Here is an 11,476-nt window from a genome sequence, read left to right as displayed (position 1 = left end):
AGCCATCAAGAGACAGGTTGAAACCTGCTTAACAGAGATGCTAAGCTGCTAGCCATCAAGCTAACAAAGTTGGTACCTGATGACTTTTGCAATGGAGCTCTCTTTGTCTGGAGAACTAAATGAACGGTTCCAGTGACGTAGGAGCTGTATCTATTACGCTTTGTTTCGGGACAAACCGGATCACTCGGTTCCAATGCGGCAATTGTTTACTTGACGAGGATTACAGGCTTGAGGTGGCTTCCTTGATCACGCAGGTCGCCAGCCTACATAAGAAACTGGGGAAAACGCAGAGTGGAATGTTTACATTTTCTACGCCGGTGGCTGGACGACGTTCACGCTTGTTGGATACATCTCTGCCTTGTCGTTTGTCGTTATCCGACTGGCCGGTGTTGCCCAGAACTCCACCATCTGATAGCGCCGTTGAAGGAGCACAGCATGAGGAGAAAGGCAGTCAACGATTGTCGCATGTCACGAGCCGGGAAGCCGAGACAAGCGACCTCCCGCAAGCAGTCTACACTCCCCAACGAGAGGCCCGGAGCGGATACAAACAACGAATAGTTTCGCCGTACTGAGCTTGATCTTCCTGCACCTTCGTCAGCTGGGGTGCCTGTGTCTGCGGCCGCAGTGCCTACTACTACGATTTCGGAAGTCGACGATCTGCAACCTTCCATCCCTGCTCTGGATTGAGCTGGGCTTTTCCCATCTGTCGGAGGCCTGCATCCTGTGAAGCGTGAGATGAGCGAATTTCCCGTCCTTCTCGCCAGCCGTGATTTTGGGCAGCTCCATGGTAAGAAATGTGACCGTTCCTGGTGCAAAAACAATGTCCTATCCTGGAGCTAGAGTAAATAACATTACTAAGCTGGAAATCGATTCTATCGATTTCTATAACTCACTTAGATAATACCTTTGATGATACAGTGGTAGCAATACAAGCTTATAACATTTACAGAAAAGATAGAAATGCCAATAGTGGAGGTGTTGCTGTTTATATACAGAACCACAATCCTGTGAAGATTAGAGAGGATCTCATGTTAAATACTATTGTAATATGGCTACAGGTTAATCTGCCTCACCTAAAGCCAATTCTGGTGGGAAGTTGCTATAGACCACCAAGTGCTAACAGTCAGTATCTGGATAACATGTGTGAAATGCTTGATAATGTATGTGATATCAATAGAGAGGTTTCTGGGTGATTTAAATATTGACTGGCTGTCATCAGGCTGCCCTCTCAAGAGAAAGCTTCAAACTGTAACTAGTGCCTGCAACCTGGTTCAGGTTATCTGTCAACCTACCAGGGTGGTTACAAACAGTACAGGAATTAAATCATCAACATGCATTGATCATGTCTTTACTAATGCTGCAGAGATTTGTTTGAAAACAGCATCCAAATCCATTGGATGTAGTGATCACAATATAGTAGCCATATCTAGGAAAACCAAAGTTCCAAAGGCTGGGCCTAATATTGTGTATAAGAGGTCATACAATAAGTTTTGTAGTGATTCCTATCTTGTTGATGTAAAGAATATATGTTGGTCTGTGGTGTGTAATAAGGAGCAAAAAGACACTGCACTTGACACATTTATGAAATTGCTTATTCCAGTTACTTATAAGCATGCACCCATTAAGAAAATGACTGTAAAAACGGTTAAATCCCCATGGATTGATGAGGAATTGAAAATTTGTATGGTTGAGAGGGATGAGACAAAAGGAATGGCAAATAAGTCTGGCTGCACAAACGATTGGAAAACGTATTGTAAATTGAGGAATCATGTGACTAAACTGAAGAGAAAGAAGAAGAAACAACACTATGAAACAAGGATAAATGACATAAAGAATGATAGTAAAAAGCTTTGGAGCACCTTAAATGAAATTTTGGGAAAAAAGATAAACTCAGCTCCATCATTCATTGAATCAGATGGCTCATTCATCACAAAACCAACTGATATTGCCGACTACTTTAATAATTGTTTCATTGGCAAGATTAGCAAACTTAAGCATGACATGCCAGCAACAATTGCTGACACAACACATCCAAGTATATCTGACCAAATTATGAAAGACAAGCACTGTAATTTTGAATTCCATAAAGTGAGTGTGGAAGAGGTGAACAAATTATTGTTGTCTATTAACAATGACAAGCCACCGGGGTCTGACAACTTGGATGGAAATTTACTGAGGATAATAACGGACAATATAGCCACTCCTATTTGCCTTATTTTCAATTTAAGCCTACTAGAATGTGTGTGCCCCCAGGCTTGGAGGGAAGCAAAAGTCATTCCACAACCTAAGAATAGTAAAGCCCCCTTTACTGGCTCAAACAGCCGACCAATTAGCCTGTTACCAACCCTTAGTAAACTATTGGAAAAAATGGTGTTTGACCAGCTACAATGCTATTTTACTGTAAACAAATTGACAACAAACTTTTAGCATGCTTATAGAAAAGGACGTTCAACAAGCACAGCACTTACACAAATGACTGATGATTGGCTGAGAGAAATTGATGATAAAAAGTTTGTGGGGGCTGTTTTTTTAGACTTCAGTGCGGTTTTCGACATTATCGATCATAGTCTGCTTCTGGAAAAACGTATGTGTAATGGCTATACACCCCCTGATATAATGTGGATAAAGAGTTACTTGTCTAACAGAACACAGAGGGTGTTCTTTAATGGAAGCCTCTCAAACATAATCCAGGTAGAATCAGGAATTCCCAGGGCAGCTGTCTAGGCCCCTTGTTTTCTCCCATCTTTACTTTAACGACATGCCACTGGCTTTGAGTAAAGCCAGTGTTCTATGTATGTGATGACTCAACACTATACACGTCACTACTACAGCACTGAAATAACTGCAACACTTAACAAAGAGTTACAGTTAGTTTCGAATGGGTGGCAAGGAATAAGTTAGTCCTGAATATTTCAAAATCTAAAAGCATTGTATTTGGGTCAAATCATTCACTAAACCCTAAACCTCAACTACATCTCATAATAAATAATGTGGAAATTGAGCAAGTTGAGGTGACTAAAGTGCTTGGAGTAACCCTGGATTGGTTCTCTGTAGCTCAGCTGGTAGAGCATGGCGCTTGTAACGCTAAAGTAGTGGGTTCGATCCCCGGGACCACCCATACACAAAAAACTAATAATGTATGCACGCATGACTGTAAGTCGCTTTGGATAAAAGCGTCTGCTAAATGGCATATTATTGTAGACTGTCATGGTCAAAGCATATTGATACAATAGTAGCTAAGATGGGGAGAAGTATGTCCATAATTAAGCGCTGCTCTGCCTTCTTAACAACACTATCAGCAAGGCAGGTTTACAGGCCCCTAGGTTTGTCGCACCTAGACTACTTTTCAGTAGTGTGGTCAGGTGCCACAAAGAGGACGTGGGAAAATTGCAGTTGGCTCAGAACAGGGCAGCACGGCTGGCCCTTAAAAGTTACGGAGAGCTAACATTGATGACATGCATGTCAGTCTCTCCTGGCTCAGAGTGGAAGAGAGTAACTTCATCACTGCATGTTTTTGGTGGAGAGGTGTCGACTGAACTGAATGTGCCGAGCTGTCTGTTTGGGAATACTGGCACACATCTCGGACACCCATGCATACCCACAAGACATGCCACCAGAGGCCTCTTCACAGTCCCCAAGTCCAGAACGGACTATGGGAGGCGCGACAGTACTACATAGAGCCATGACTACATGGAACTCTATTCCACATCAGGTAACTGATGCAAGCAGTAGAATCAGATTTTAAAAACAGATAAAAATACACCTTGTGGAACAGCGGGGACTGTGAAGAGACACACACACAGGTACATACACACATACATATAGACACTCTACACACATGTACACATGGATGTTGTATTGTAAATATGTGATAGTGGAGTAGGCCTCCTGTAGCTCAGTTGGTAGAGCATGGTGCTTGCAACGCCAGGCTTGTGGGTTCCATTCCCACGGGTGGCCAGTATGAAAAATGTATGCACTCACTAACTGTAAGTCGCTCTGGATAAGAGCGTCTGCTAAATGACTAATAATTTTTTTTTATTATAATAAATAGTGGCCTGAGGGAACACACTAAATGTATTGGGTAAAGTGTTATGAAATACAATGTCATGTATTATTTTAAATTGTATATAACTGCCTTAATGTTGCAGGACCCCAGGAAGAGTAGCTGCTGCCTTGGCAGCAGCTAATGGGGATCCTTAATAAATAAAAATACAAATACAAAATCTAGAACACACAGGACAGAGGGCAGAGGACATAGTTGGAAAGGGAAATATTTGCCCATGGTGTAAATCATCCAGAGGTAAAGGGCTCATGTTTGGCTAGTTGATGTAGACGTAAATTAATCCATTCCCAATTTGCATAAAAGTTACAGTAAAGCCATGTCTATAAATTGAGCCAAGGTAGAGGACAATGTCAGTTATCTTACCGTAAATAGCTACTGAAACACTGGAAAAATGGACTAGGCCGTTTAAATATGCACATACAGTACTTGTGAGACACAGAATCACCATACAGATGAAGAGTGGTGTCATCTTGCAGTCCGTCCTGAGTGGTTACTCTCCCCTGCCCTGAACCAAATGGACTGGTGCAGTACTGTGATCAGTAGGCTTCTTCAGTGACAGTTACAGAAAAAGGCAGAAAGGATCCTTTTTTCTCTGATTGGTGGGAGATACATCAAATCACACCCTTCCTGGTAGGTGTGCGAACCGACACTGCACTTCTTACAAAGAGAGCATTTATTGTAAATCATATACATGTATATTTACATTTGAGTCATTTAGCAGACACTCTTATCCAGAGCGACTTACAGTTAGTGAGTGCATACATTTTCATACTGGTCCCCGTGTAGATCGGGAACCTCAACCCTGGCATTGCAAACGCCATGCTCTACCAACTGAGCTACAGGGACTACATATCTATGCGGTATGTGGAATCGAGGAGATTCTCAAGTTCGAGAACCAGGTCTCTCCTGAAAAATGTATTTGTAATCAACGAGACAAAACATAGTTTACAGTTGAGTCGGGAAGTTTACATACACTTAGGTTGGAGACATTAAAACTAGTTTTTCAACCACTACACACATTTCTTGGATAACAAACTATAGTTTTGGCAAGTCGGTTAGGACATCTACTTGTGCATGACACAAGTAATTTTTCCAACAATTGTTTACAGACAGATTATTTCACTTATAATTCATTTATCACAATTCCAGTGGGTCAGAAGTTTAAATACACTGAGTTGACTGTCCCTTTAAAGAGCTTGGAAAATTCCAGAAAATGATGTAATGGCTTTTGAAGCTTCTGATAGGCTAATTGACATAATTTGAGTCAATTGGAGGTGTACCTGTGGATGTATTTCAAGGCCTATCTTCAAAAAACTCAGTGCCTCTTTGCTTGACATCATGGGAAAATGAAAAGAAATCAGCCAAGACCTCAGAATTTTTTTTGTAGACCTCAACAAGTCCGGTTCATCCTTTCCAAACGCCTGAAGGTACCACGTTCATCTGTACAAACAATAGTATGCAAGTATAAACACCATCGGACCACGCAGCCATCATACCGCTCAGGAAGGAGACGCGTTCTGTCTCCTAGAGATGAACGTACTTTGGTGCAAAAAGTGCAAATCAATCCCAGAACAACAGCAAATGACCTTGTGAAGATGCTGGAGGAAAAAGGTACAAAAGTATCTATATCCAGAGTAAAACAAGTACTATATCAACATAACCTGAAAGGCCACTCAGCAAGTAAGAAGCCACTGCTCCAAAACCGCCATAAAAAAGCCAGACTACGGTTTGCAACTGCACATGGGGACAAAGATCATACTTTTTGGAGAAATGTCCTCTGGTCTGAGGAAACAAAAATAGAACTGTTTGGCCATAATGACCATCGTTATGTTTGGAGGAAGCTGGGGGATGCATGCAAGCCGAAGAACACCATACTAACCGTGAAGAACGGGGGTTGCAGCATCATGCTGTGGGGGTGATTTGATGCAGGAGGGACTGGTGCACTTCACAAAATAGATGGCATCATGAGGAAGGAAAATTATGTGGATATATTGAAGCAACATCTCAAGACATCAGTCAGGAAGTTAAAGCTTGGTCGCAAATGGGTCTTCCAAATGGACAACGACCCCAAGCAAACTTTCAAAGTTGTGGCAAAATGGTTTAAGGACAACAAAGTCAAGTTATTGGAGTGGCCATCACAAAGCCCTGACCTCAATCCTATAGAAAATGTGTAGGCTGAACTGAAAAAGTGTGTGCGAGCAAGGATGCCTACAAACCTGACTCAGTTACACCAGCTCTGTCAGGAGGAATGGGCCAAAATTCACCCAACTTATTGTGGGAAGCTTGTGGAAGGCTACCTGAAACGTTTGACAAAAGTTAAACAATTTAAAGGCAATGCTACCAAATACTAATTGAGTGTATGTAAACTTCTGACCCACTGGGAATGTGATGAAAGAAATAAAAGCTGAAATAAATCATTCTCTCTACTATTATTCTGACATTTCACATTCTTAAAATAAAGTGGTGATCCTAACTGACCTAACACAGGGAATTTGTACGAGGATTAAATGTCAGGAACTGTGAAAAACTGAGTTTAAATGTATTTGGCCAAGGTGTATGTGGTGCATTGCTACTCCTTTTAATGATATTGTGTATTTGTATATTTGGTAGCAGACATGTACTGTAGACAGAGAATAGAGATATACGGAGTGTAAAAATGAATGGTTTATTATGTTAAAAACACAGTCATACAGCAAAAATGGGATTCTCTATCATATGATTTCTTACAATAAAAAGCTGTAAAAAGTTATGGCTATTCAAGACATTACAGGATCATTATATACATCTAACATATAGACAATGTTAAAATTACAGTTTCTTTGTTGCATTGTAAATTCCATACCAATTTTAGATACTAAAAGCAGTTTTATTAGGCTACAAATAGTTAAATGGTTCTTCTTGGAGTCTTTGTGACAGTGGTGATATCTTTCACTGCTGCTGCAGGTATCTGACCTCAGAGTACACTGCATCCTCTCTGCTGGTCTTCTCTCTTGCTCTTCTAGAGGAGGAGGAGTTCTTCTTGGGGGTGAAACTCACAGCTGCATAGTTCAATACGTCACTGTCTTGATTCTGAGGGGGGTGGAGCCATGAGGAAATACATTATGATGATATCATGATCTACTATATAATGTTTCTATTCTCCTGTGGAAGAAAACACTCTACAAAAGACATGACTGTTCAGACTGTACACCCACTACAATGACCTGACAGTCAGTGGAACAGTGACAGACAGAAGTTCCATGGAAAAATGAACAACGATCACAAAGATCAGAAGGCTACATCTAGTAGAGTGACCTATTGCTTCCAAGAAACCTTAATAACATAAAAAGCACAAATAAGTTGAATACTAGCTGCAAGGAAAGTTAAATAGCAGTTTCTTGTAAAAACTGAAAATATACTGTATTTATAAATGTTGACAAATGTACCTGATTACCCTGGGATGTTGGGACATCTGTCCTCCCTTCAAAGAGATTGAAATAGAGGAAGGCCAGCTGTTATTTTTTATGACAATCTATCTCTTTTTAACCTCATGTAGTTAATTAACAATGCTTATACAGTGGGGAAAAAAAGTATTTAGTCAGCCACCAATTGTGCAGGTTCTCCCACTTAAAAAGATGAGAGAGGCCTGTAATTTTCATCATAGGTACACGTCAACTATGACAGACAAAATGAGGAAAAAAAATCCAGAAAATCACATTGTAGGATTTTTTATGAATTTATTTGCAAATTATGGTGGAAAATAAGTATTTGGTCAATAACAAAAGTTTCTCAATACTTTGTTATATACCCTTTGTTGGCAATGACACAGGTCAAACGTTTTCTGTAAGTCTTCACAAGGTTTTCACACACTGTTGCTGGTATTTTGGCCCATTCCTCCATGCAGATCTCCTCTAGAGCAGTGATGTTTTGGGGCTGTCGCTGGGCAACACAGACTTTCAACTCCCTCCAAAGATTTTCTATGGGGTTGAGATCTGGAGACTGGCTGAGGCCACTCCAGGACCTTGAAATGCTTCTTACGAGCCACTCCTTTGTTGCCCGGGCGGTGTGTTTGGGATCATTGTCATGCTGAAAGACCCAGCCACATTTCATCTTCAATGCCCTTGCTGATGGAAGGAGGTTTTCACTCAAAATCTCATGATACATGGCCCCATGCATTCTTTCCTTTACATGGATCAGTCGTCCTGGTCCCTTTGCCGAAAAACAGCCCCAAAGCATGATGTTTCCACCCCCATGCTTCACAGTAGGTATGGTGTACTTTGGATGCAACTCAGCTTTCTTTGTCCTCCAAACACGACGAGTTGAGTTTTTACTAAAAAGTTCTATTTTGGTTTCATCTAACCATATGACATTCTCCCAATCCTTTTCTGGATCATCCAAATGCACTCTAGCAAACTTCAGATGGGCCTGGACATGTACTGGCTTAAGCAGGGGGACACGTCTGGCACTGCAGGATTTGAGTCCCTGGCGGCGTAGTGTGTAACTGATGGTAGGCTTTGTTACTTTGGTCCCAGCTCTCTGCAGGTCATTCACTAGGTCCCCCCGTGTGGTTCTGGGATTTTTGCTCACCGTTCTTGTGATCATTTTGACCCCACGAGGTGAGATCTTGCGTGGAGCCCCAGATCGAGGGGAGATTATCAGTGGTCTTGTATGTCTTCCATTTCCTAATAATTGCTCCCACAGATGATATCTTCAAACCAAGCTGCTTACCTATTGCAGATTCAGTCTTCCCAGCCTGGTGCAGGTCTACAATTTTGTTTCTGGTGTCCTTTGACAGCTCTTTGGTCTTGGCCATAGTGGAGTTTGGAGTGTGACTGTTTGAGGTTGTGGACAGGTGTCTTTTATACTGATAACAAGTTCAAACAGGTGCCATTAATACAGGTAATGAGTGGAGGACAGAGGAGCCTCTTAAAGAAGAAGTTACAGGTCTGTGAGAGCCAGAAATCTTGCTTGTTTGTAGGTGACCAAATACTTTTTTTCCACCATAATTTGCAAATAAATTCATAAAAAATCCTACAATGTGATTTTCTGGATTTTCTTTTCTCAATTTGTCTGTCATAGTTGACGTGTACCTATGATGAAAATTACAGGCCTCTCTCATCTTTTTAAGTGGGAGAACTTGCACAATTGGTGGCTGACCAAATACTTTTTTTCCCCACTGTACGTTGGGCATTTAACTGATATTTACAGAAGGTATATTGCATAGAGATGCATGAAACATTAGATACATCAGCTATAACGTTAGATACATTGGATACATTAGATATACAGTAATACCTCTGCTATCTCTGTTCCGAGTCTTGCACAGCGCCCAGACAAGTAGAAGGGTCACTATCCCCAGGACGATGTTGGAGACGACCAAGGCCAGAACAGTTGGACTCTGATCAAATGGAGGATCATGCTCTGGAACTGTGGAAAGGGCATCAAGGAATTCATATTGTATTCATGAGTGCTTAGGAAGATCATCAAACAGTAAAATATGGCATCAAATGCTAATTGTGTTATTGTATAGCTTGTTGAGACAAATGTATATGATCATTTGGATGTAGGCCATTTGCATAAATATAGAGTATTGTTGGGGATATTTACAGATTAAATGGGATTTACCTTGACTGTCCAGCTTGGTCCCGTTCTCAAACATTATCTCCCCACATGAGGCCACAGCACAGTAGTAAGTCCCAGCATCAGAGAGGCTGAGGTTCCTCTTGGGGAGGTTGTAGACACAGCTCTGTTTAGGAGACCCAGTCTCAGGGAACTTCTCACACTGATCATTCCTGTCTCCATGGGTGTCACAAGGCTGATGTGGATGCGGTGTTGGAGTCAGACGCAGGACACAGAAGCTTAGTTGATCCGACTTTTAATAGTCACAGGAGCAAAAATACAAAATACAACGGGCCTCCTAAACAGGAGACGAGCGAATACGCAAAACAGTGCGTAAAGTGCGCACAGCACTAACAATAAGAAAACACATAAACTTAAACCAACCGACAGGAGAACAACAACACACAACTACAAACAAAACCAAAGGAAACTTATAGGTGACATAATCAATACGTGATATAGAACAGGTGCACTAATCAGACAAAACCAAACAAACATAGATAGCATCAAACGGTAGCAGCTAGTACTCCGGGGACGACGAACGCCGAAGCCTGCCCGAACAAGGAGGAAGCAGCCTCGGCGGGATTCCGTGACAATGGGTGTAAAAGATTCCTGGATGGGATTCTCCTGAGCCATGTCTGAACCAATAGACACTGTGTTCTCCTACACAGGTCTCAGTCTGTATAGTAGAGTTCAGAGTTACAGAGTCTCCTGGGAGGACTGAATCAGACACAGGCTGCTGGAGTACAGACATGTTTCTGGACCCTGATCCTGACAAGAAGTTCAAATAACCCATTTAATCTCTAGAATATTACTGTAGAAAGTGTTCAAACTCAACATCTCATCTGATTAAGATAATACCGCATATCTGTAAATTAAGTTTTTCAAAAACGTACCTTTTATGAGAATGGCTCCTTCTCCAAACTCCATCTTGTTGCCATAAGCACTTCCACAGTAGTATGTGCCTGAATCAGAGAGCTGCATGTCTGAGATCCTTAGGTGATTATTTTCTTGGCCATTTTCCACTGAGAAGCGAGGGTTATCCTTAAACTCATGGTAGAATGTTGTGTTCCTGTCAAACTTATAGACGGTTGATAAGAGTTGAAGCTTATCTCTCAAGGGTTGCTTGTACCAGGAGAAATGCATGTCCATGTGGCCTTCATAGAAGCAGTGCACAATCACTGCGTCTCCAACGTTGGCTGATATGAGCCCACTGTCCTGAAGTTTGGATGAGGACACAGTACCAGCTACCACATGTATTAAAGGACATGAACAATACAACATATTTGCTGTTACATACCCCAAATACAACTTAGAATATTCAAAGTTGCTGTAAAGTATTTAATGTGATATCTCATGCATCCAAATCAAAGGTGGACATCACCTAAGCAGAGAAATATAAAAGTTGGATTTACCCATCTCTACAAGAAGTGGAAATATCAGAAACAGTGTGATCCTCTTTGAAGTTGTCATCCTCCTCACAACCTGTCTTGAGTGGAAAAAGTCCACCTATGTAGACAACACTTCAACAATGGAGTTACAGATGATTGGTCGAACTGGACGCTTCATTTTTTTTGACGCCATATTCCGGTACGACAATCTTCTTCACATTGTACAGAGTCACAGAGTCTCGTGGTTGGACTGAATCAGACACACAAAGATTTTATTATAGGTATATTCTTATCCTTATATATTTAGTACAAATTTAGTAATAATCATTCAAGTTTGGCATCCCTTATTCTTTATCACTACAGCTACTGTTGTCTACGTCAAGACTCTCATAGTTGTGAACTTGTTGGGAACGTGCAGGCTATG

General features: G+C 41.3%; 1 protein-coding gene across 1 annotated transcript; it reads right to left on the bottom strand.

Annotated features, from left to right (window-relative positions):
- Positions 1–6,960: 6,960 nt before the first annotated feature.
- On the bottom strand, positions 6,961–11,134 carry LOC121572143. The gene is made up of 7 exons (XM_045222331.1): positions 11,077–11,134; positions 10,558–10,917; positions 10,265–10,432; positions 9,668–9,850; positions 9,338–9,469; positions 7,489–7,523; positions 6,961–7,132 (listed from the first exon to the last, which is right to left on the bottom strand). Exons 1-7 carry the CDS (start codon positions 11,132–11,134, stop codon positions 6,992–6,994), a joined length of 1,077 nt encoding a protein of 358 aa, XP_045078266.1. The 3' UTR covers positions 6,961–6,991.
- Positions 11,135–11,476: the final 342 nt, after the last annotated feature.

This window comes from Coregonus clupeaformis, chromosome 8, assembly GCF_020615455.1.
Source record: "Coregonus clupeaformis isolate EN_2021a chromosome 8, ASM2061545v1, whole genome shotgun sequence".
Classification (NCBI taxonomy): domain Eukaryota; kingdom Metazoa; phylum Chordata; class Actinopteri; order Salmoniformes; family Salmonidae; genus Coregonus; species Coregonus clupeaformis.
The sequence above is the reverse complement of the archived record's forward strand: the minus strand, read 5'-3'. Positions and strand labels throughout refer to the sequence as shown.

Excerpts from the sequence above, each read along its gene's own strand:
- LOC121572143 (XM_045222331.1), bottom strand. The coding sequence starts at position 11,134 with ATGACAACTTCAAAGAGGATCACACTGTTTCTGATATTTCCACTTCTT. Across the intron at positions 10,918-11,076 it reads TCCACTTCTTGTAGAGATGG|ATGTGGTAGCTGGTACTGTG; the intron begins GTAAATCCAACT and ends GTCCTTTAATAC. Across the intron at positions 9,851-10,264 it reads ATCCCATCCAGGAATCTTTT|ACACCCATGGAGACAGGAAT; the intron begins ACACCCATTGTC and ends ATCAGCCTTGTG.